At 32.1% G+C, this 24,472-nt stretch overlaps 1 protein-coding gene and 1 pseudogene across 1 annotated transcript; one reads left to right on the forward strand and one right to left on the reverse strand.

Moving 5' to 3' along the window:
- Positions 1-8,084: 8,084 nt before the first annotated feature.
- LOC148253347 (secreted RxLR effector protein 161 pseudogene) lies at positions 8,085-8,863 on the reverse strand (annotated as a pseudogene).
- A 10,789-nt stretch (positions 8,864-19,652) lies between these two features.
- On the forward strand, positions 19,653-20,155 carry LOC148253348 (uncharacterized). Its single transcript, XM_088223333.1, has 2 exons — positions 19,653-19,679; positions 19,766-20,155. Exons 1-2 carry the CDS (start codon positions 19,653-19,655, stop codon positions 20,153-20,155), a joined length of 417 nt encoding a protein of 138 aa, XP_088079459.1.
- The last annotated feature ends 4,317 nt before the right edge of the window (positions 20,156-24,472 follow it).

The raw sequence follows: 24,472 nt of genomic DNA on the forward strand, positions 1-24,472 counted from the left end.
AATTCAATTAGAGGGAGGGATTTAAATTAGGCAATTTGAGTTTTGATATTACACGAGATTGGGTTAAGGTTTTAGGAGTCAAAACGATCCTCCCCATATCCTCCTGCATCATTAAGTTTTTACCTGATAATTTAAAATATATGTTTCTTGAGGAGGAGTCTAACCCAGTAATTATGTTTATTTCTTTGATAGAGTTAGAGAAAGAGATGTTGGTTGAAGTCTTGAGGAGGCATAAGAAAGCAATTGGGTAGCTGATCTCTCATATTAAGGGAATAAATCCAACTGTTTGCATACACAAGATTCTCATAGAGAATGATTTCAAGTTGACTATTCAACCACAAAGGTGTTTAAATCTAGCCATACAAAAGGTAGTGAAAAAAGAAATGATAAAGTTACTTGGTGCGTGTATTATCTATCCTATCTCTGATAGTTTTTGGGAGATTGTTGGGGATATAAGTGTCATGCTCACGATCTAATAATTCGTGTAATATATTGAATACATTATTATTTGATAATTTATTTTAATATATGATAATAATATTTTATTATCATATCGTTTAATTTATGTGATAAAGTTCTTAATTAAATTTGCAGGTTTTACATCAAGTTGGAGATCTTGATAATGAGAGTAAAATCTTTTATAATTTAATTTAAAATGTTCTTAGTCATTAGATCATCAAAATGGGACATTAATGATCCAAAAAGACTAATATATATGTGATAGTCTCTATAAGATAAAAATTAGTTGATCTCATTAATTAAATCATATATATATGATGCATATGGAGATATGATCATTGAACCAACCCAATTGAGAATTTATAATGGTTAATATTATCTTAAACTGTCAATAGAGTATTCTCTTATTTTGATAAAATGTAAGAATTTCTTTATACCTGAGATCATCATGGTAATTGATAATTCATTTATTATACTTTGATTCTGGATGTAACGGCCCCGGAAATTTAAAATGAAATGCATATTAAAAATATCAAATGCGGAAGCGAAGTCAAAATTCGATTAACATCCCTTACGCTAAAACCAAAAACGTGCTCACAAAATATAAAAGATCAAACTACCTAAAGGAGAAACTTGAAAGTAAAAGCTACGAATATGACTATGGAGTCTTCAGGCGTCCCCTTCGTCGTCCTCCTGTGGAACCGGCTCGGGAACGATGTCTTCCTGATCTGAAATGATTAAATAAGGAATGAGCTACACTAGCCCAGTAAAGACATCACGATATCTCACCGTCACAGAGGTAAAGGTGGGTAGAAAACACAAAAAGACCAATGGAGCATAATTTACAACAAATTCTTTTATCAATAATAAATCCTTCACCATCCACTTACCTCGATGGAATCCATAAAACAGTATACGAAAGCAATAACATTATCATCATCATGAAATCATATATGAACTGTATAACATAATACTTATCAAGTATTTTGTAATTCAATCGTTACACAACATATTTTTCCTCTTTTATCAGCCCACTAGTATCCATGGGGATCCATAGGGGTCCCGCTACCCGTTAACCCTTAACACTTGAAATCATATTCCAGGGCCGTCCCCATACCCCGTCCGGTATAGGCGCCAAAACTATAAACTTCATTACCTCGTCCGGTATGAGGGTGAAACGGGCCGTCCCCATACCCCGTCCGGTATGGGCGCCAAAACACATAAGATCTCCATACCCCGTCCGGTATGGGAGACCACAATCCCGGTAGGGTTCCCTACGGACCTGGTCCGTCCACCATCTCCCAGGATATCTAGTCAGGCTGACCACATTATGCAATTACCCATTTACATAATCTATCATTCTCTTTTCCCTCAGTCAGCATCATCAATCCACATACAAACAAGCAAAACAGTAATTTATGCCAAACAGACAACATACAGCATCAATATCCCAGTCATTCAATCCATAACCGGTAAAACAGTAAAATATACACACGAAACTATAAAATGAAAACATCAAACCTCATACTACTTTTAAAACTGTAAAACATGACAAATAATAATTAACTGACAACCACACTAGACTCGGGCTCCATTAGCGACCTTAAGCAATTTCACACATTCGTTGATTCATGAAATACCATTTTATCATTTATTGAACTTTAATACCATGATAGGAAATAGGGTGAAGGGTCCTTACTCGTTTCGGGGTCCGAACACAGCTTCACAGTGCGCCTACAGGCTGTCCCTAATTTTCTCTGAATTTTTTTCAGGGAACTGAAACGCACTACTGGTACCTGCACGTGTTCCAAAAAATCCCAAATTAGGCCCAGGGCCCCTTTTTGGCCAATATCGCAATTCCGGCACAGCGGCTCCGTCGTGCTCCGGCAAGCGGCGGCGATTCACCTCGGTTTGGCCGTTTTCGGCCGAATTCGGCCACACTTGCATCGATTCTTGCGATTAAACAACCCTAGGGCCCTCGGGGGGCCAAAAAATTACAGAAAACCGAAGCTTACCGGCGGCGGTGCTCTCGGGTGCGGCGGCTCTCCGGTGAAGTTCATGTTTTGGTGATTCGGCTCCAATCAACCTGTAGAGAAAAGAATGGTGATCATGGTGATATAAAAATTGCATTAAACGGAGGCTGGGAAGGGCCTCATCGGAGGCAAAAACCGAGGAGGGGCGCGGCAGTGCCGTTGGGTTTCGGCCGTGTTTTCAGGTCGTTTGGCCGGGATTTTGGCTCCGATTTGGCCACAGGGGAAATCAACGTAAAAAAAACGAGTCGGAGGTATGAAATTTACCTCGATCGACGGTCAGGAATCTCCCCGGTGCGGCGGCGGGTGGCGGCGGCCGGCTTCTGGTTCGTCTTCTCCGGTGAGGACAGGCGGCTAGGGTTTTGTGGTTTGGTGTGGGGGTTCTATTTATACCCTTTTGCCTTTTGATCTCAGCCGTCCATTTTGATTTAATCTGGGCCGTCCGTTTTTGATTGAATCTGGGCCGTCCGTGCGATTGCATATGGGCCGTCCGATCGCACGCTTGATCTGGACCGTCTAATCGCGCATACGCGGGTCGCCAACGTGGCCCGTCCCGGATTGACGTGGTCTTGCCACGTGGCAGGTCCCGGTTGGCAGGGACTGCTGACTGGGTCTGCTGACGTGGCCTTTTTTTTTTTTCTTCAATTTCCCGGGCGCTACACTGGACACCTATGATCATAGAACTGTAGTTGAAAAGATATTGAGTGTGATTAAATGCTTGTAGAATTAATGATTGGTCAAGACGAAATCTGTTAACTTGGGTAATAAGTTTAAGCTCTATGTTGTCATTTATTGTAATAACTAAATTAAAACCTTGACCAGAGCAGTTGAATGAAAGAAAAAAAAAGTTTCTTATATCATTCATCAGTCAATTATAATTGACATGAAACATAGTTGGTTACTTATTGGAATTTGACGGTTAAACCATATCCTAGAGTTAATCTGGAACAATAATTACGGAAGAAAATATTACATATTTTTTTAGCAGGTTCTTGAGAGTAATTGTACATTTCATACTATTCAGTCGTTGAGAATTGTTGCTAGATATCAACTTTAATTAGTAAATTAGTTTGACCAATTTGCTACCGGTTTAGTGTTAAACCTATGAGGTCGCACACTAATGAGTATTCTGACTTTTGTTAAATAGATTAATTATTTGAAAATTAAATTAGAGAATTTAATTTAATCAAATAAATAAAATTTTTGGTCTAAATAGAATATTATTATATTCTTTACTAGCACCGAGACTATAATTAATATTATATTATTAGTGTGTTATTAATGTAATAATATAATATGTGTGGTTATTATAATAATTGAGATTATTATAAAATTTAATTTGAAATTAAATTAGTTTATAAAATTATTTTGTTAAATAATAATAATTAAAAAGGATAAATATATATATATATATATACACGAGATATATATGTAAATATTTAGGAGTTATAAAAAAAAGGAAAGTAGAAGAGTGCAAATAAAATTTGGACGTTTACAGGAAGAGTCCAATAGGGACTCCTCCAGCCATGCCACCTATATATATATATATATATGATATATATATATATGTGTGTGGGGTTTTTGAAGAGTGAGAGAAAAGAAATAAAAATCTGGGGCACACTAAAACAAACATCGGTGAATTCTCTATTAAGATTTTGTTAGAAAATTTAAATATATTTATATTGTTTAATTTATCTGTAGGTTCTGTTAATAAAAAAATTGAACAAAAAATATTAATTTTGGTGTGGGTACGTATAAAATATTCAAAATTTTAAATAATTTTAATTTAAAAATTTATTGTTAAATATATTTTAAATTTAATCTTTAATTTATAATATAATTTTTAAATATAAATAAATCAAATTAAATTATTATTTTTATATTTTGCTGCATGTTATGCATATATTAAAATCCATCATTATAATCAGACCGTTCACCAATCTTTCTTTTTTTAGAGTTGATTTTTATTTCTTTTCTCTCACTCTTCAAAAACCCCACACACACACACATATATATATATATATAGGTGGCATGGCTGGAGGAGTCCCTATTGGACTCTTCCTGTGGACGTCCAAATTTTATTTGGACTCATCCACTTTCCTTTTTTTTCCATAACACCTAAACATTTACCTATATCTCATATATATATATATATGTTTTCCCTTTTTAATTATTATTATTTAACAAAATAATTTTATAAACTAATTTAATTTCGAATTAAATTTTATAATAATCTTAATTATTATAATAACCACACATATTAATACACTAATAATATAATGACCAAAATATAAATATTAATTTTTTATTTTAAAATAGAAAATTTTAATTTATTTACAATATTAATTATATTTTCAGTACTAATAAAAAATATAATAATATTTTTTTTAGATTAAAAATTTTATTTATTTAATTAAATTAAATTTTTTAATTTAATTTTTAAATAATTAAAATAATTAATCTATTTAATAAAAATTAAATCATTCGTTAGTATGCGAAGGTTATTAATTAATTTAATTTTAATTAGGATGACAGAGAATAAAATAAGTAATCAAAGACGTAAAATGTAAGCTTTGTGATGGCATTAGTAAAATTAAATAATAATTAGTGGATGACCATCCAGAGCAACTCTCCTAATTAAGCTGGCGGCAAATTATAATGGTATATATGTTTACAGACCCACAAATTATAATGGTGTGTGTGTATATATATATATATGGGGTGTATAGCAGGGACCCACATTTTTATCATTTTCCTTTTTCTCGTGACACATCATCAATCAATTCTTGTCAGAATTTTAATAATTAATTTTTTTAATGATGATTTTGAGGAGGAGGTTAAGATTACAATCAAGGGATTTTTTTTTTATTTTTAAATAGAATAAAAAAATCTAATTACACAAAAATATTTTTATAAAAGAAATATGAAGTGTTGTGCTATTATACGGAGGTTAAAAACATAATTGAATCTTAAGTCATTACTACTATTATAAGTAACAGAATTTACTTATATTAAAATAATTTAATTAATTTAAAAGTGTAATAAAATCGTTAATATTAAATTTAAATTAATTATTATAACATTATTAATGTGTTAATAAATTAAATTATTAATTTTATTTATTTAATAATATAAGACAAATTAAAATCAGAATTAAAATATGAGAAGGCGTAGAAGATGCATTTAAGAAAATGTGGATTTTATTCAATTAAAAACACTTTTAATCCTTAAAACACTAAAAAAAAATGAATTGATAATTTCAAACAACTAATAAAATTTTTATAAAAAATATTGGATATGGAAGACAGAGAGTAGTAAGAAATATTTTTAATTTAGAATTATTTATAAAATTTGTGTCGTAATATATAGTTTTGATGTGTATTATAAAATAGCTATAATCAAAATATGATATAAAAATTATATAATAATAACTTAAACTTTTAACTCTACTATCAACTTAATAATGTTTAATAAAATCTGGTTAATTTTATCTTTTTCGTTTCTAATCATATAATTTTGAATTAATTGCTAAGTGAATCAATTAACTTAGTTGATAGTTATCTTAATTTAGTTGAAGATATCTATACTTAATTTTTATGTATTTTTGAATTATGATAATTTAATATTTTAAAATTAATTATCAAACTTTATTAAACTACCAATTAAATTAATTATATTTTAAAATAATAATATATATTAAATTGTGCTCATATATTAAAATTTTTTTAACAAATTATTCATTAGATGTCTCAGTTAATATACACAATGTATATATACATATATATATATATAATTTAGGTTGAAATGGGTGATAATCAGTTTTGGTTTAGTGTTTGTTTATAATTATTAATAATGAAGATAAATAATTTATAAAAAAATAATAATAATAATAAATAATGGAGAGAAAAGAGTTTATGTTGGTCAAGGGATAAGGCAAAGGGAGACAGAGAGAGCAATTTGCGACAAGAAGAACTGTTGGTTGGAATGACATCCACCATTCCATTTATATCATGTTTTCTGTCTAATCACCATAAAAGCCGGATTAATCAGACCATGTATGAACCCTACTATTATTAATTAATTAATTAATCAATCATTTCTACACCCTACTTGTAATTAGATCTCAATTATTTATGCAATCTCTGACCTCATTACAAAATTTCCATCAAAATATATTTATGTATTTATAAGCATTTTGGGTACGTGAATTTTAATGATATTGAGTTTGCAAAATCAAAAATCTAGCAAGTAGGTTTATGATGATGTGGGGAAATCTTGGAGGTGTGAATAATGTAAATTGGGAAGTGGGAATTTTAGTGATTTAGGTAAAGTTAACAACTGGGTAATGGGAATATGCGGTCCAAATACTTTTTACTTTGTTTTTTAGTCGTGTGGTGAATTGATTGGGTTGTAAGTTTTATTTAAAACAAAGCAGAAATGAAAAGCAAAAGTAAAATTTGGGGTTTAAATTAGTAACTAAAGAAATGGGAGTCATTGTCCAAAAGTCTTGAAAATACCAGGCTAGATATGTTGGAAAAATAAAGGGTGATATGTAGAAATAGCATAGAGAAAGAGAAGGCGGTACTAAATTATAAGTGGGGTTTTAATCAATCAAAGACACAAATAATTAATTCCAGAAAATGAAAGGAAGGAAATGTTTGGAATATAAAATACCAACAATTTTGTACCAAAGATTTCATACCCACATCTTTTATTCCTTTTCATTTTATACATTATTATTATTATTATTATTATTATTACTATTACTATCATCATCAACAAATCACAAAATATATATTATATATATATATATATTAATGTAGATTCTTACTATTTCTTTCCGTCATTATTGTTCCGGATTAACCCTAAAATATGGTTTAACCGTCAAATCCGAGTAGGTAACCAACTATGTTTTATGTAAATTATAATTGACTAATGAATGACATAAGAAACTCTTTTCTTCTTTCATTCAACTGCCCTGACAAGTTGAAAGATTTCGTCTTGACCAATCATTAATTGTACAAGCATTTAATCATACTCAATATCTTTTCAACTACAGTTCTATGACCATAGGTGTCCAGAATCAAAGTATAATAAATGACTTATCAATTACCATGATGATCTCATATCTAAGAAAATTCTTACATCTTATCAAAATAAGAGAATACTCTATTGACAGTTTAAGATAATATTAACTATTAAAAATTCTCAATTGGGTCGGTTCAATGATCATATCTCCATATGTATCATCTATATATATGATTTAATTAATGAGATCAACTAATCTTTATCTTATAGAGACTATCACATATATATTAGTCTTTTCGGATCATTAATGTCACATTTTGATAATCCAACGACTAAGAACATTTTAAATTAAATTATAAAAGGTTTTACTCTCATTATCAAGATCGATGTAAAACTTACAAATTTAATTAAGAACTTTATCACATAAATTAAACGATATGATAATAAAATATTATTATCATATATTAAAATAAATTATTAAATAATAATGTATTCAATATATTACACGAATAATTGGATCGTGGGCACAACACTTATATCCCAAATAATCTCCCACTTGCACTAGATCTAATTTGTCATGTACTTCATTCCTAACTTCCACTTATGCTTGTCAAACTTTTTTGCACTAAGAGCCTTAGTGAACGGGTCAGCTGCATTATCTTTTCCATCAACCTTGTGAATTTTAGCGTCCTCATGTTCAATGATTTCTCTAATCAAGTAGTACCTATGTAAAATGTGTTTGGGCTTTTGATGCAATATCGGCTCTTTTGCTTGAGCAATCACTCCAGTATTGTCACACAATAATAGAACTGGACCTTTTATTAAAAGAACCACACCAAGTTTAGTTAAGAACTTCTTCATCCAAACAGTTTCCTTAGTAGCTTCACTTGCCGCTATATATTCTGCTTCAGTCACTGAATCAGCTACCGTACCTTGTTTGAAATTTTTCCAACTCACTGCACCACCATTTAAGATGAACATATAACTAGATATAGATTTGCTATTATCTTTATCTGAAGAAAAACTTCATCGGTATAACTTTTCAGTTTTAACTCAGATTCTCCATAGATGAGGAATTGATCTTTAGTTCTTCTCAAATGCTTAAGAATGGCCTTTACCACTTTCCAATGTTCTTCACCAGGATTTGCCTGATATCAGCTAGTTACTCCTAGTGCATAAGCCACATCAGGACATGTACATGTAATGGTATACATGATAGCTCCCACTACATTAGCATACGGGACTCTATCCATTCTTTCTCTCTCTTCAAAGGTCTTAGGGCAATTCTCTATACTTAGAGTGATTTTAGTGCCTATCAGTAGATAGCCCTTTTTAGAATTTTCCATATTAAACATCTTCAGAATGGTGTCAATGTACATAGACTGGGAAAATCCAAGCAACTTCTTAGATCTATCTCTATAGATCTTTATTCCCAATATAAAAACTGTTCTCCCAAGTCTTTCATGGAGAACTGTTCAGATAGCCAAATCTTTGTATTTTGTAATACTGGTATGTCATTCCCAATGAGTAATATATCATCTACATACAGCACCAAAAAAATAATTGTACTCCCACTAATCTTTTTGTACACACAAGGTTCATCTTCGCATCTAACAAAATTGAACTTTTCAATTGTTTTGTTAAAACGAATATTCTAACTTTGAGATGCTTGCTTTAATCCATAAATGGATCTTTGTAGCTTACAGACTTTGTCATGATCGGATGGGGACATGAAGCCTTCAGGTTGTGTCATATACACATCCTCTTCCAACTCACCATTTAGGAAAACTATTTTCACATCCATTTGCTATATCTCATAATCATAGTATGCAGCTACAGCAAGTAGAATCCGAATTGATTTGAGCATTGCTACAAGGAAAAATGTTTTGTCATAATCGATTCCCTCCTTTTGACGATACCCTTTAACAATAAGACAGGCTTTATAGGTCTCCACCTTTTCGTCTGCTATAATCTTTTTCTTAAAAACCCATCTACAACCAATAGGTTTTATATCTTTGAAGTTTCAATCAAAGTCCAAACTTTGTTGACCTTCATGGATTCTATTTCAGATTTCATGGCCTTTATCCATTTTTCATAATCAGAACTTTGCATAGCCTCTTCATAGGTCTTGGGGTCATCATTATCATGATTAACCTCATTTGTTACATCATCTTGCACTAAAAGATTTAACCTGTCTGATGCACGACATTGTCTACCAGACTTTCTAAGAGGTTCGTGTACAACTAGCTCACTTTATACTAGATTAGGTTGCTGTTCAATATGATTTTGAACAGGTTCATTAACTAGTCTTTGAACAACGTTTGTTTCTTGAATTTCAACCATTGGAGATGACAACTTCCTTGTCATTTTCAAATTATCTAGTAAAAGTTGCTCAACTTGCTTCTCATGATCCTCTTTTTGTATTGATTCATTAGTTTCTTGAACTTCATCAAGTTCAATTCTTTCACCATAATTTCCTTCAAAAAGAAATTCACTTTCCAAAAAGGTTGCTCCCTTGGCCACAAACACTTTATGGTCAGATGGATGATAGAAATAATATCCCATTGTTTCTTTAGAATACCCAATGAATCTGCACTTATCAAATCTTGAGTCAAGCTTATCAGTTTGTAATCTCTTAACATAAGCTGGACAACCCCAAACTTTAACGTGCTTAAGGCTCGGTTTACATCCTTTCCATATCTCATAAGGTATTTTAAAGACTGACTTAGTGGATACTTTATTTAAAAAATATGCTGTAGTTTTTAAAGCATATCCCCATAAATTAATTGGAAGATTTGTAAACCCCATCATTGATCTCACCATATCTAATAAGGTTCGATTTCTTCTTTCGGACACACCATTATGTTGTGGTGTTCCATGAAGGGTCAATTGTGAGAGAATCTCATTCTCTTTGAGATATCTAACAAAATCTTAACAGAGAATTCACCAATATTTCTTTTGATGTGCGGCTGATTTTTAATTATTTTCTCTCACTCTTCATAGGTCTTGTTCAAGTAGTTCCTAAGAACGGAGGTATGACTGTAGTTAAGAATGAGAATAATGAATTAATCCCTACTAAGACAATAACAGGGTGGCGAGTGTGTATAGATTATAGAAAATTAAATTCAGCCACTAAAAAAGACCATTTTCCTTTACCATTTATGGATCAAATGCTAGAAAGGCTAGTAGGTAATAGGTTTTATTGCTTTTTAGATGGTTATTCCGGGTATTTTCAAATTTCTATTACCCCAGAAGATCAAGAGAAAATAACCTTTACTTATCCTTATGGTACTTTTGCTTATAGGCGTATGTCTTTTGGATCGTGCAATGCACCGGGTATATTTTCGCAGTGTATGATGTCCAGCTTTCATGATATGATTGAAAAATTTATGGAGATTTTTATGGATGATTTCACTCTTTATGGATTATCATTTGACTCTTGTTTACATAATTTACAGTTAGTTTTGTAGAGATGTGAGGAGACAAACATGATGTTAAATTGGGAGAAACGCCACTTCGTAGTTACAGAAGTAATAGTTCTTATACATAAAATATCTAAAGAAAGAATTGATGTAGACATAGAAAAAATGGAGGTGATACTAAGGTTGCCACCACTAATAGATGTCCAAGATGTTCGGAGTTTCTTAGGCCATTCGGGTTTTTATAGAAGATTTATCTAGGATTTTTCTAAAATAGTCAAACTTTTAAGTAATTTACTTATGGAGGATATTAAATTTCACTTTGATAATGATTGTTTGTAACATTTAACATATTGACAAAGAAGTTAGTGACAATCCATGTGATTGAAGCATCGGATTGGAGTGAGCCTTTCGAGCTTATATGTGATGCTAGTGACTATGCAGTAGAAGATGTCTTTGGGCAAATGAGAGACAAAGTTTTTAGAACCATTTATTATGCTAGTCATACTCTAATAGGCCCACAACTCAACTATAGTACAATTGAAAAAGAGTCTCTATCAATTGTTTTTGCATTTGAGAAGTTTAGATTATATTCAATAAGTTTAAAAATAATTGTTTTCATTGACCATGCAGCTTTGAGGCATCTATTTGCTAAAAAGGACTCCAAATCGAGATTGATTCATTAGGTATCGCTACTACAAGAGTTTGATGTCGAGATTAGAGATAAAAAAAGAGCGAAGAATCTAGTAGCTGACCATTTATCGAGATTAGAGAATCCATTACCTACAAAAGAGGAGATTTCTGAACTTTTTCCTAATGAGAAGTTATATATTGTTCTATCTCTTCTAAGTTGCCATGGTATGTTGATATAGCTAATTTCCTTGCAGGAGGGTGGATACCAAAGGATTTTAGTTTTCAACAAAGGAAAAAAATAATTGCTGAAGCCAAGTACTTTATCTAGGATGACCCTACTTATTCAAACTTTGCCCAGATAAAGTGATTAGGAGATGTGTGCCTGAAGAGGAATTTAATTCCATTGTGAGTCATTGTCATGATAGGGAGGCAGATGGTCACTTTAGAGCAAATTGAATAACTACAAAAGTGCTTCAATCAGGTTTCTTTTGGTCTACTCTATTTCATGATGCAAAAAGGTATGTCTCTAGTTGTACTCATTGCCAACATACAAGTAATATCTCAAAAAGGGACGAAATGCCCTAAACCAATAATCTTGTGTGTGAAATATTTGATGTTTAGGGTATAGACTTTATGGGATCTTTGTTATCTTCATATGGGAATGAGTATACTCTTGTAGCTGTTGATTATGTGTCAAAATAGGTAGAAGCCATAACTACAAGAATCAATGACTCGAAAATAGTAGTTTAATTCCTTAGACGAAATATTTTTACAAGGTATGTAACCCCTAGAGCTATTATTTGATGGTAGAAAACATTTTCATAATCACCAATTCAGAGAGTTGTTAAAGAAATACGGGGTTAGACATACAATTTCTACACTTTATCATGCACAAACGAGTGGGCAAGTAGAAGTTTCTAACCGAGAGCTAAAAAGAATTTTAGAGAAAATTTTTATTACTTTTAGGAAAGATTGGGCAATCAAATTAAATGATGCATTATGGGCGTATAGAGTTGCTTTCAAAACACCCATTGGTACATCACCATTTAGGTTAGTTTTTGGTAAAGCTTGTCACTTTTCAGTTGAACTTAAGCATAGAGCTTATTGGGCTACTAAGTTTTAAAATTTTGATATTCAAAATGCAGGTGATAATGATTTATTACAACTAAATGAATTGGAAGAGTTTCATCAATGGGCATATAAAAATGCAAGTCTTTACAGGAAGAGGACAAAGAATTGACATGATAAGCAAATTGTTAAATAGGAGTTCATACCAGGTTAAAAGGTGCTACTTTATAATAGTAAGTTGAGGTTATTCCCTAGTAAAATTAAATCAAATAAAGAGGACCATATGAAGTGATAAGTACTTCTGAATTTGGAGCAATTGCGATTAAACATAAAAAATATGGAGATATTTTCAAAGTTAATGGGCATATGCTTAAGCCATATTTTGAAGGGTGGTTCAATCCAGCAATTGAAGCCTTCAAATTAAGAGATTAAACTCCAAAAGAAAGTCAAGCTAACAACTATAACTTAGAACTACTTCTCTACCCTTATATTTAATTATGTTTTTTCTTATTTTTTAATTTCTAGGAGTAATTATTCGTTGTTTTTTATACATTTTGTCAATTTTAAGTGTTATATTTTGGTTTACACATGGGATTGCTTCTTGGATTTGTCTTATGGGATAGTCTAAGTTTTTCTCACTTGGCAGGGTTTTAGAGGTGTTAGACATGATAAACAACATAGAGCAATAAGTTGCATGAGCATATACATGGTCATGCACACAGTCATGCAAAATGCGATGGACAATGAGTTTCGGGGCAACAAATGACATGGGCAACTACATGCCCATGCCATTCAACTTTTTTTTTTCAAAAAAAAAAACATAATTTAATTTAATTAAAAAATTAAAAATTAATTTTAAATATTCAAAAAAAGACAAAAACCCTACTATTCTTTTCCATTTTGCTCTTTACAGTTAATACCCACAAGACCAACAACTACCACCGTTAATTAATTCGACCGCCGTCCACTAACACCTCACAAATATTTTTAGGGAAGTATTCTATACTATTATGCTTCTATTTCTATTATCTCATTTGCTTATTTTTCTTAGAATTGTGGACAATGCTTATCCTAAAAGTGTGGGGTGGGATAATCGAAAATTTTGTGAATTCATGCATACTTAGCATTGTCCTTATCAGGCTTGAGCTTGTTGTTGAATTATTAAACTTAAGTGTTCGAGAAATTTTATCTGATAGCTAAAATCCTTTATTTCAATCTTGTAGGTCTAGTACATTCTATGGATTTCATCTTTATTCCAAGTGACTTAAATTTTCTGAAAGTTTTAGAATTTCTTGTATTATATTGATGTAGAGATTAACCTTGTGAACACTGTAAGTAGTATTAATTATACTTTTTAATAACTTTTGTGTTCCTTATACTTTATTAGTTGTCCCTCTATTCTAAAAAAAAAGATGAAAAAAGAAGCATTATAATAACTTACTCCATTAATCACTCAATTTTACACCACCAAGTGGCATAACTTAGTAGTTCGGCACTATGCTCCCTTAACCAGATGTCTCAAGTTTGAGCCCTGAGAACGCAACTGCCTTTGGTAGGGAGGGCTTACTCCTTAGTGGACTGATTTGGCTTAAAAATTAAAATGGTGGTTATGAGTAAAGCTAGTAGCCATCTAGAGTTGTAATTAACTGAGTAACTGGATGTCGGCATCACCAATGTATGTCCCCACGTCAAAAGATTGGATGACACTTTAAGCAAGCCAATAAGGTGCTAAAAATAAAAAATAAAAAAATAGAGACATCAAAATAAAGAAAAGAGGTTAATTTTGAAGGTTAGAGGGCATGACTATTAATGATTTGCGATTCTTGTATGCTTACATATGAATGAGGCTTTTTTTCTATGTTAATATAATCTTTTCATTCTCTAGCTTTCATTTAATTTAGTTTTTATGGAATTTTGTTGATTGAAGTTGAGTATGACTCCTATGTTATTGAATTTAAAAGTTTAATTTTGTGTTAAGATCTTCACTTTGGTTTAATTTTAACTTTACTCGACGACGAACAAAGAGCTAACTGTGGGGTGTTTGATAATTGTATATTTTATACACAATCAAGATTGTTTATGCTTTAAGTTTTATTAGTTTTGAGTAATTTTTATTAATTTTTCATTTAATTTTAGCTTATTTAGTCACTTTAATTTATTTTATGAATTTTAAGTATTTTTGGAGATTTAAAAAGTTTTAGATGAAGGCACAAAAGGGTAAAAACCTGCACTAGTATATGCATGCTCATGCAGGTGGTGATGCACATTAGTTCTGGAGTTTCTCCACGTTGAAGTTTGAAGGTAGAAATCTGCATGAGCAAGTGCATGGTCAGGCTGATGGTTTTACAGGAAAAGTAGAATTTTTACTTTCCCTAAATTACTTGGGATGCCTTATTCTCTTTCCTAGTAAATAACATAATACCTAATACAAATCCTAAGTAAAATAGGAAAGAGAATAAGGCATCCCAAGTAATTTAGGGAAAGTAAAAATTCTACTTTTCCTGTAAAACCATCAGCATGACCATGCACTTGCTCATGCAGATTTCTACCTTCAAACTTCTACGTGGAGAAACTCCAGAACTAATGTGCATCACCACCTGCATGAGCATGTATATACTAGTGCAGGTTTTTACCCTTCTGTGCCTTCATCTAAAACTTTTTAAATCTCCAAAAATACTTAAAATTCATAAAATAAATTAAAAATTCTATTGGAGAGGAGACCAAGCTCAAGATAAAAACACAATCCAAAGTATGATTTTTTTACCATGTTTTCTTTTAGTTTTTGTTTTTGTTTTCTAGATTTAATTATAAAGTAGATTTATTTTTTGATAGAAAAAACATGAACCCTAAACTATGAAGAGTATTGATTTTAATTAATGATATTTGAGTAGTTTTATGCAAATTCATTGAGCTTAATGCTTGTATTAATATTTTGATGATTGAATTCCTTAATGATGTATTGAATAGAGAAATATGGGTTTTCAATCAATGGGATTTCAATGCATGATTATTAGTATTTATATAATAAGTTTAATAACAGATTTCTTTGAATAGATAATATGAAATTGACTTGTGGCATATATTCATGTTCCTGAATAAAGTCGAATAATTGGGTTGATTATATGCAAATTTTTATGGAAGTGTTTGAATAAGAGTTTTATTTAAATCTGAAAGGTTATGTCCCTGAATAAGGCTAACAAGGCTTTAGAATTAACTCATCAATCTTAACTCAGATTTAATCATGAATATTGATATCTTTGTGGGATTGTGGACTCTAAAGTTATTTTATTAATTGATTTATCTTTCATTTACTGTGGTTATTTATTTTTCTGCGGTTTTATTTAATTTACTTTCATTCAATTATTATTTCTCAAATAACAATTTTTAGTACAATAACTGGTTTATAAAATTTAGTCTTTGTGGGACGACATTCGTATTCTCATATCTACATTACTGATATGACTAGTACAAATGTTGTCTAGGACAGACAATTATATCTTCCTAAAAGATCATATTCACATATGAAAAAAATCAAGAGAGATCATAGATGGATTTTAGGCATTTATCACAAAATCATGGATGAATTTACTTTCCTAAGGAATAAAAAAATATTCTTTAAATTAAGAGATTTTCAAAAGATCTTTTTAAATTAAGAAATCTTCAAGAGATCTTCCTTCAATTAAGAGATCCTTATTATTTAAGAGGTTTCCTCTAATGGATGACATATCTACATTATTATGGTTATAATCTTCCTAATTATAATTTTATCCTATTCTAGTTTTGATTTGATTTTTTATGTAATTTCTACAATTAGTTTAAGAAATTTCTTTTCTTGTAATGCACATGGCCTACAATTATAAATAGACACTCAATTCAGAATTGTAATTATTCAAGTTTTAAGAAAAAAATTACAAAACTTTAAACTTATCAACTTGTCAGGTGTCTTCATCCTTCTTGTTGAGTGAGAAATTGATGTTTACTTATCAAGTTCACTTATGGTATTTTCATCAGTCTCTTTATTGAATTGATTTCAATTTATCGAGGTTTTTCTTGTAGTATTCTAATCAATTCGTTTATCCTTATTACCTTAGTTCCAATTACAGGTAGATTGTATGTTAAGTATGGAGAGTTTATCTAGGGATTAAGTTTTTGGTACTAATTGTGTATGTGTGAGTTTTTGATCACATTATTGATCTTGGGTTCTACATCAAATAAATTATCCCAATATTCTCTTTTCCTTGTTTCTTTATCAAAGTTACTTAATTATTCAACATAAATGATGGAGATAGTAAAAATAGTTTATGATAGGCAATTAAAAGTTGAAACAATAAATAATGATTAATTCAAATTATTACCTGATCAAATTATTTGGAATGTTTAATGATGTCAAATCTTGATAATCATTAAAGAGTGAAATGTCATTTTCTTATACCATCAAATGATTTTGCATCATTTCTCCATTTATGATGTTGTAATAAGAAATGTTAATGACCCATATAAGATGCTTTTTGATGATTTAGAAGTCTAAAAGAGCAAGTTTCTGTTTGATAACAAAGACACGCTAATTTTATTTTAATACTCCATCTTGATAGGTTAGCATAGGCAAAAAAATCATTTATAGTCCAAAATCTAGCTGCATGCAGTTGAAAGTTACTTTTTGATTTTGCATCATAAGTCTCAACTCATTTTTCCCATAAATCCTTTAGTTCATCTATTAATGGCTGCAAGTACACATCAATATCATTTTCTAGAACTTTAAAACTAGGAAGTAACATTGATAGCATGAAATGAGGGCTCCTCATGCACATTTAGGTTGTTAAGTTATAAGTAACGAGAACAACTAGTCATATATTATAACAAGTACTCATATTCCCCAATGAGTTAAAACAATCACTTAAAAAGCCGAGCTTGATATTGCATGATTCTGCACTAAATGAAGGATAGTTTATATTCTCAATATGTAATCAATTTAATATACTTTTACAGGTGAAGATAGTTAATTCACTAAAAGGTATAATGCTAGCAAAACTCAAATCAAACCATGCATACAACCCTTCATGATTAGCATCATACTGAGAGTGAACAATTTTTTAGTTTGGCTACTGAACAAGAGCAAGAAATTGTTTAAGCAAATTTTTTTTAAAAATTCCTATTTTGTATAATTGTACACTAATTTTAAAATATATATAATTACCTTTGACAGGCAAGATGTGGAAGTTCTAGTAGCTCACAAGTTCCTTTTTTTCATTTTGCTAAACCAATTTTATATTTCTTATGTTTTAATAATGCAATATTAGTTTTAGTTAATTTCGAGTTATATCTTATCAACATGATATGCAAGATTTATACAACATTTTATCTTATGGTTTTTAATTTAGTCATGTGCATATGATAGGTTAGGTTAGTTTATAAATATATTCCAAATTTTAGTATTTTGAGAAATATAAACCTTACAATTAGATAGAAATAAATTTTAAAAATGATAAAATCTACTTTTCAAAGAGTGAAAAGAAAATAATTGAATTTCATCATTATTAAAGCCATTTGTCAATTCATGTCTATCTTAGTTTTGGTGTTTTATGTATAAATTAATTTTGTTAAATTTCTTAGTGGAACTATACGCCATTCGGTTTATTAGATTTATAAACATACTTAATATTTGTATGAAGTTTTGTGTTTTTTCTAAAGACTTTGAAATGTTTAAGAAGAAAGGACATGGACCTACACTTAATAGAAATTTTCATGAGAAGGACAAAGACATACACTTTCCCCAACATATGAGGAAGAAACATGCCCAGTTATTCAAATTAGAAGTAACAATATGCAATAGAAAAATGGCTCCTACTCAACTTAAAAATTAGAATAATATATCATATCAATATCGTCATGCAATGTGGAGATTTTTTAAGGATAGAATATCTTAATTACTATAAATATTTTTTATCATCTGATATAATCTAATACTTAATATTAATTAGTTTTGATTCGTAATTAATATTACACTTTTATATCTTTTCATACCAAGTGAAATTTAGAATAAGAGATATTCATGATTTGTTGTAGTACAATCTTAATATAGAAGTCATTTTTATAACTTACATGAAAAAAATATATAAAAGATAAGAGTTGTCTAAAGAAATCACTTATGAAGATTGAAAATAGTTAATAGTTAAGAAGTGGACAATAAAAGAGTTTAAGGTATATTTTTTTTCATGAATTTATTATCAAAATTAATTTCTTAGCAAATATTCTTAATGTAATGTCATTGAATTTACACACACGCACACACACACACACACACACACACACGCACACACACATATATATGTAATTTAGGATAGAAGTGCCAAAGATGCGGCTAGTAAAATGGAATAAGAGATTGGGTCTAGTACTAGAACAAAATCAATACATTGGATAGCTCACGAATCGGTAAGTTTTATATTTATTATTTCTTTTTTAATAACCAATAGAATTAAATTACTGTACTATATTTTTTCTCTTAAATATTTATTAAGATTAATTAGAAGGTATTAAGATTAGTTTGTGTTAAGCTAAAATTAGTTTATTGTTTGTAATGTAACTGTTTTTGTTTTCTTCTGCCATTTGTTGTACAATGGCAGTATATATTCCATTAGGCTGTAAAAGTGAACTCAGAGAGTATTTTTTTCTTCATCATGCTGCTCTCTCTTTTGCTCTCTCTTCTCTTTTTCTAACATGGTATAAGAGTGGATTAATTAATTAAACATCCTTAGCTCAGTGATTGAGCTTCAAACATTTAATCTTCAATGGCTAGAGAGCAATAAGATGATACCCAAAACCAGTTCTTCCTTCACAGTGCCAACCATCCCGGTTTAGTCTTGGTATCCAATCTTCTCAATGGCAACAATTACAACACATGGGAGAGAGCAGTCAGAATAGCACTGAACGCCAAAAAAAATTGAATTTCATAAACAGAACCTACGATCAATCGAACAACACTGACTCCACTACCGCAGCTTGGTTACGTTGTAATAACATGGTAACTTCTCAGTTTCTGAATGCTGTAACAAAGGAGATAGCCGATAGCTTGTTATATACCATGAAAGTGCACGATCTATCTAGACTGATTTGCGGCTTCGTTATCAGTAGAGCAATGCGCCGCATATCTACCAACTGAAACAGATCATGAATAACCTTGCTCAAGGGTCACTCAGCATCAACGCATATTATACGCAGATGAAAACAATCTGGGACGAACTCAAAACTTATCAACCAGCTCCAACCTGTCATTGTGGAAACATGAAGGCGTGGAATGATTATCAGGAGCAAGAGTTTGTCATGACCTTTTTAATGGGATTGAATCCTTCCTATGCTGCTGTTAGGGCCCAAATTCTGATGATGGAATGTTCTCCATCCATTTTGAAGGCCTTCTCGCTGGTGGTGCAAGAAGAGCGGCACCGTGCAATCGGCTTCGACGCATACACAGAAACAGCTCAAGGGTCTGGTTCTTCTGTTGCCCTAACTCAAGGTAGGAGATGACCCACCTGTTCACACTGTGGACTTGTGGGCCACACTGTGGACAGGTGTTACTGTCTGCATGGCTACCTACCGGGCCTCAAGCTCAAGCCCAAAATACACTCACCTGTTTTTAATGATGGACATGTCCAAACACAAGCCCAAGCCCGCAATGCCTCAGCTCAGTCTCGGCCCACTCCTGGAACCAGATCATTTAATTCAACTGGCCCTCAATCCAGGCCCGGTTTTTCTTCTACCCACTAAGCCTTGGCCCACGAAGAGTTTTTTCCAGAACACAGGTCTTCTTCCTCTTCAGGCACACACCCGATTATGCGACCAGCGCATAATTTCATTGCCTCCGTCGACGCCTGCTTACCGGCACTTAATTTTGCTGCTCCTGTCGATGATTTAAGCACATCGCAAATTCAGAACATTATTGCCCACTTAAGTGCACGTCTCCACCACCCGAGCTCCACCATCTCACCGGACAGCCTCTCTCACCCCACCAATCATGCCACTTCTAATCTTCACGAGGCAAGTATATCCTCCACACCCTTCTGCCTTTCCAATTTCACACACACACTTACCTCTAAATGCTCGATCATTGACTTTGGAGCCACACATCACATATGTTGCACACCCACCCTTTTCACAAATCTTAAACATATTGCACCCATCCCAGTCACTTTACCAAATGGTAGTTCAGTGCTAGTCAATCAACTTGGAAATGTACTCCTCACCGATACCCTAACTCTACATGATGTTCTATTTGTTCCTCATTTTTCCTTTAACCTTGTCAGTGTCAGCATGTTGACCACCACCCATAACTGTACGGTTAATTTTTCTCTTCATTCTTGTGTCATCCAGGACCGCACTCATGACTTATTGATTGGGAAAGGTAGACACATTAGCAACCTCTACTATTTAATTACTACATATTTTCTTTTTCCCGCTGTTCATTATGTTTTCACTAACTCTAAAAGTAGCCTATGACACTTTAGAATGGGTCATCATTCCTATGTAAAACTTCAGTATATTAATAAAGATTTACAGACTTCGAATATTTCTCATTGCGAAATTTGTCATTTGGCTAAACAACGTAAATTGTCTTTTATTTCTAAACATAAATTATCTGACCATCCATTTGATTTAATCCACATCGACATTTGGGGTCCCTTTTCTACACCCACTATCAAGGGATACAAATATTTTCTTATAATTATTGATGATTGCGCTCGAGCTACTTGGGTGAATCTCCTTCGTCAAAAGTCCGAAGTTCTTACCATTTTTCCTGACTTTTATACTTTCATCCTTAAAAAATATAAAACTCCCATTAAATCTATGAGATCTTACAATACGCATGAGTTGAATTTTCATTCATTTTTCATGTCAAAAGGCATTGTTTCTTATCATTCATGTGTTGAGACTCCCCAACAAAACTCTATTGTCGAACGCAAACATCAACACATCTTAAATGTGGCACGTGCCTTACTGTTTTAATCCCATGTTCCCATTGTCTATTGGGGCGATTGCATCTTGACTGCTGTTTACCTAATCAACCGTACACCTTCCCCCTTGTTGTCTAATAAAACTCCATTTGAACTATTAACTCACAAAAAACCATCCTATGATCATTTGCGTACCTTTGGTTGTCTATGCTACTGCTCCACTCTCGATAGTCATCGCCATAAATTTTCACCTCATTCTAGGGCTTGTGTCTTCCTCGGCTACCCTTCGGGTTACAAAGGATACAAACTTCTCGACATCGAGAACAATTAAATCATCATCTCTCGTAACGTTATTTTTCATGAACATATCTTTCTGTTTCTTTCATCCCACTCACCTAGGAATTCACAGTGATCTTTTTCATGACCGTGTTTTACCTCTTCCTCTCCATACACCTACATAATCATCAGTTTCTCTTGATACACCGCATGAGTCTTCCCAAACACTATCATTTCGCCCTTTGCGTGTAACACGACCATCTTCTTATTTGTCTGACTATCACTGCTACCATACATATATACATGCACTTTATCCCATTTCCTCATTCCTTACTTATACAAAACTTACACCTCAGTATCAAAACTTTATTTGTGCCATTTCCTCCCACACTGAGCCTACCAACTTTTCTGAGGCTATCCAGTCCGATGTTTGGATGAACGCTATGAATGTGGAGCTATATGCCTTAGAGAACAATAACACTTGGTCTATTGTTTGCCTCCTACCTGGGAAGAAAACTGTTGATTGTAAGTGGCTTTATAGAGTTAAATATCAAGCCGATGGGACCGTAGAAAGACACAAAGCCTGTCTGGTTGCTAAGGGCTACACACAACAATTTGGCATTGATTTCATTGACACTTTCTCTCCTGTTGCAAAATTGGTTACTGTTAAAATTTTGCTTTCACTGGCTGCTATCCATGGTTGGAGTCTGACTCAGTTGGACGTCACCAATGCTTTCCTTCATGGTGACCTTCATGAAGAAGTTTATATGACTATTCCTCCAGGCTATTCTCGTCGAGAGGAGGAGACTCTTCCACATCAACCTGTTTGCCGACTACACAAGTTAATCTATGGGTTGAGACAGGCTTCCCGACAGTGGTTTCATAAGTTCTCACAAGTATTACTTCAAGAAGGTTTCCATCAGTCACAATGTGACCACTCCTTATTTGTCAAGCAGCAGGGTAATGTTTTTCTAGTATTGTTGGTGTATGTTGATGATATTGTTCTTACTGGTAATGATAATCAGGTTGTCGAAGAACTCAAAGTTACATTCAAATAAAAATTTAAAATGAAAGATTTGGAGGACTCTCCGATATTTTATTGGACTTAAAATTGCAAGAAATGACACAGGAATCACCTTATGCCAAAGAAAATATGCGTTGGATCTGTTAACTGAAATTGGATATCTTAGTTGTAAACCCTCATCTACTCCCATGGAACCCAATATTACGATGTCTAAAGATGACGGAGAACTTCTGAGTGATATCACAAGTTATCGGTGACTGATTGAAAAATTATTGTACTTAACCATCTCTCGCCCTGACATATGCTATTCTGTCAATAGAGTGAGTCAGTTTCTTGCTGCTCCCAGGACCAGTCACCTTCAAGCTGCTTTACGGATTCTTCAGTATATCAAGAGGACACCTGGACAAGGTCTCTTCTTCCCTTCATCATCTATCATGCAGATTAAGGCATTTTCTTATGCTGATTGGGGCACATGTCCTGACACTAGAAGATCTCTAACTGGTTATTGTGTTTTTCTTGTCTTCATTAGTCTCATAGAAATCAAAGAAACAGCAAGTTGTATCTCGGTCATCTGCAGAAGCCGAGTATCATTCCATGGCCAACACTACTTGCGAAATAGTATGGATTCTGAAATTATTACGAGATTTAAGGGTGCAACATCAAGGTCCTGCATTACTTTACTGTGATAATCAGGCAACTCTACACATTGTTTCAAATCCAGTATATCATGAGAGAACAAAACATATTGAACTTGACTGTCATTTTATTCGTGAAAGGATTCAAGATGGTACCTTGAAGACGATACATATATCCACTCGGAATCAATTGGCAGATTTAATGACAAAGGTACTTCATCCTACGCAGTTCGACAATTTATTGAACAAGATGGGTACAATAAATTTGTACTCTCCATCTTGAGGGGGAGTATTAAGATTAATTTGTGTTAAGCTGAAATTATTTTGTTGTTTGTAATGTAACCGTTTTTGTTTTCTTCTGCCATTTGTTGTACAATGGCAGTATATATTCCATTAGGCTGTAAAAGTGAACTCAGAGAGTATTTTTTTCTTCATCATGTTGCTCTCTCTTTTGCCCTCTCTTCTCTTTTTCTAACAATATTAAGAGAAATAGCCACTCAAAAATGGCCAGATGTTGCAAAAGTTTGGACAAGTAGTTGACTAAAGCCAAATGAAACTTGGACTACTTCCATAAGGGAAGTTGTAAAGGTAAGTAGTATTATGCATTTTAATTTCAGTTTATCTTAATATATTATAGTTATTTCTTATCCCTTCAGTCATTTTGTAATAGTATTTATTTATGAGATAAAATTAATAAAATTCACTTTATGGATGATCAAAATGGTCAAGGCAACTTCTTAGCATTACGAATAAACTCCCAATTGTAATATTTTTTTTGAATTCGCTAAAATGTTTAATTAAACTTAATGATATTTAGTATTTTTTTCTACACACATGTTTTTGTTTTAATTTAAATATTCTAAAATATTCTTTTAAATATTTATTTTTATATTAAACAATTTAAGATTGTTTTGAGAAGAATAGTATTAGAATAACTATTTTCAATATAAAAAATAAA

Source organism: Carica papaya, chromosome 6 (genome assembly GCF_054855325.1).
Source record: "Carica papaya isolate Zhongbai chromosome 6, ASM5485532v1, whole genome shotgun sequence".
Lineage (NCBI taxonomy): Eukaryota > Viridiplantae > Streptophyta > Magnoliopsida > Brassicales > Caricaceae > Carica > Carica papaya.

Bases quoted from the DNA above. Each gene is read 5' to 3' on its own strand.
- LOC148253348 (XM_088223333.1), top strand. From the start codon at position 19,653: ATGGTAACTTCTCAGTTTCTGAATGCT. The intron at 19,680-19,765 runs GTAACAAAGGAG...CGTTATCAGTAG, and splicing joins CTTCTCAGTTTCTGAATGCT to AGCAATGCGCCGCATATCTA.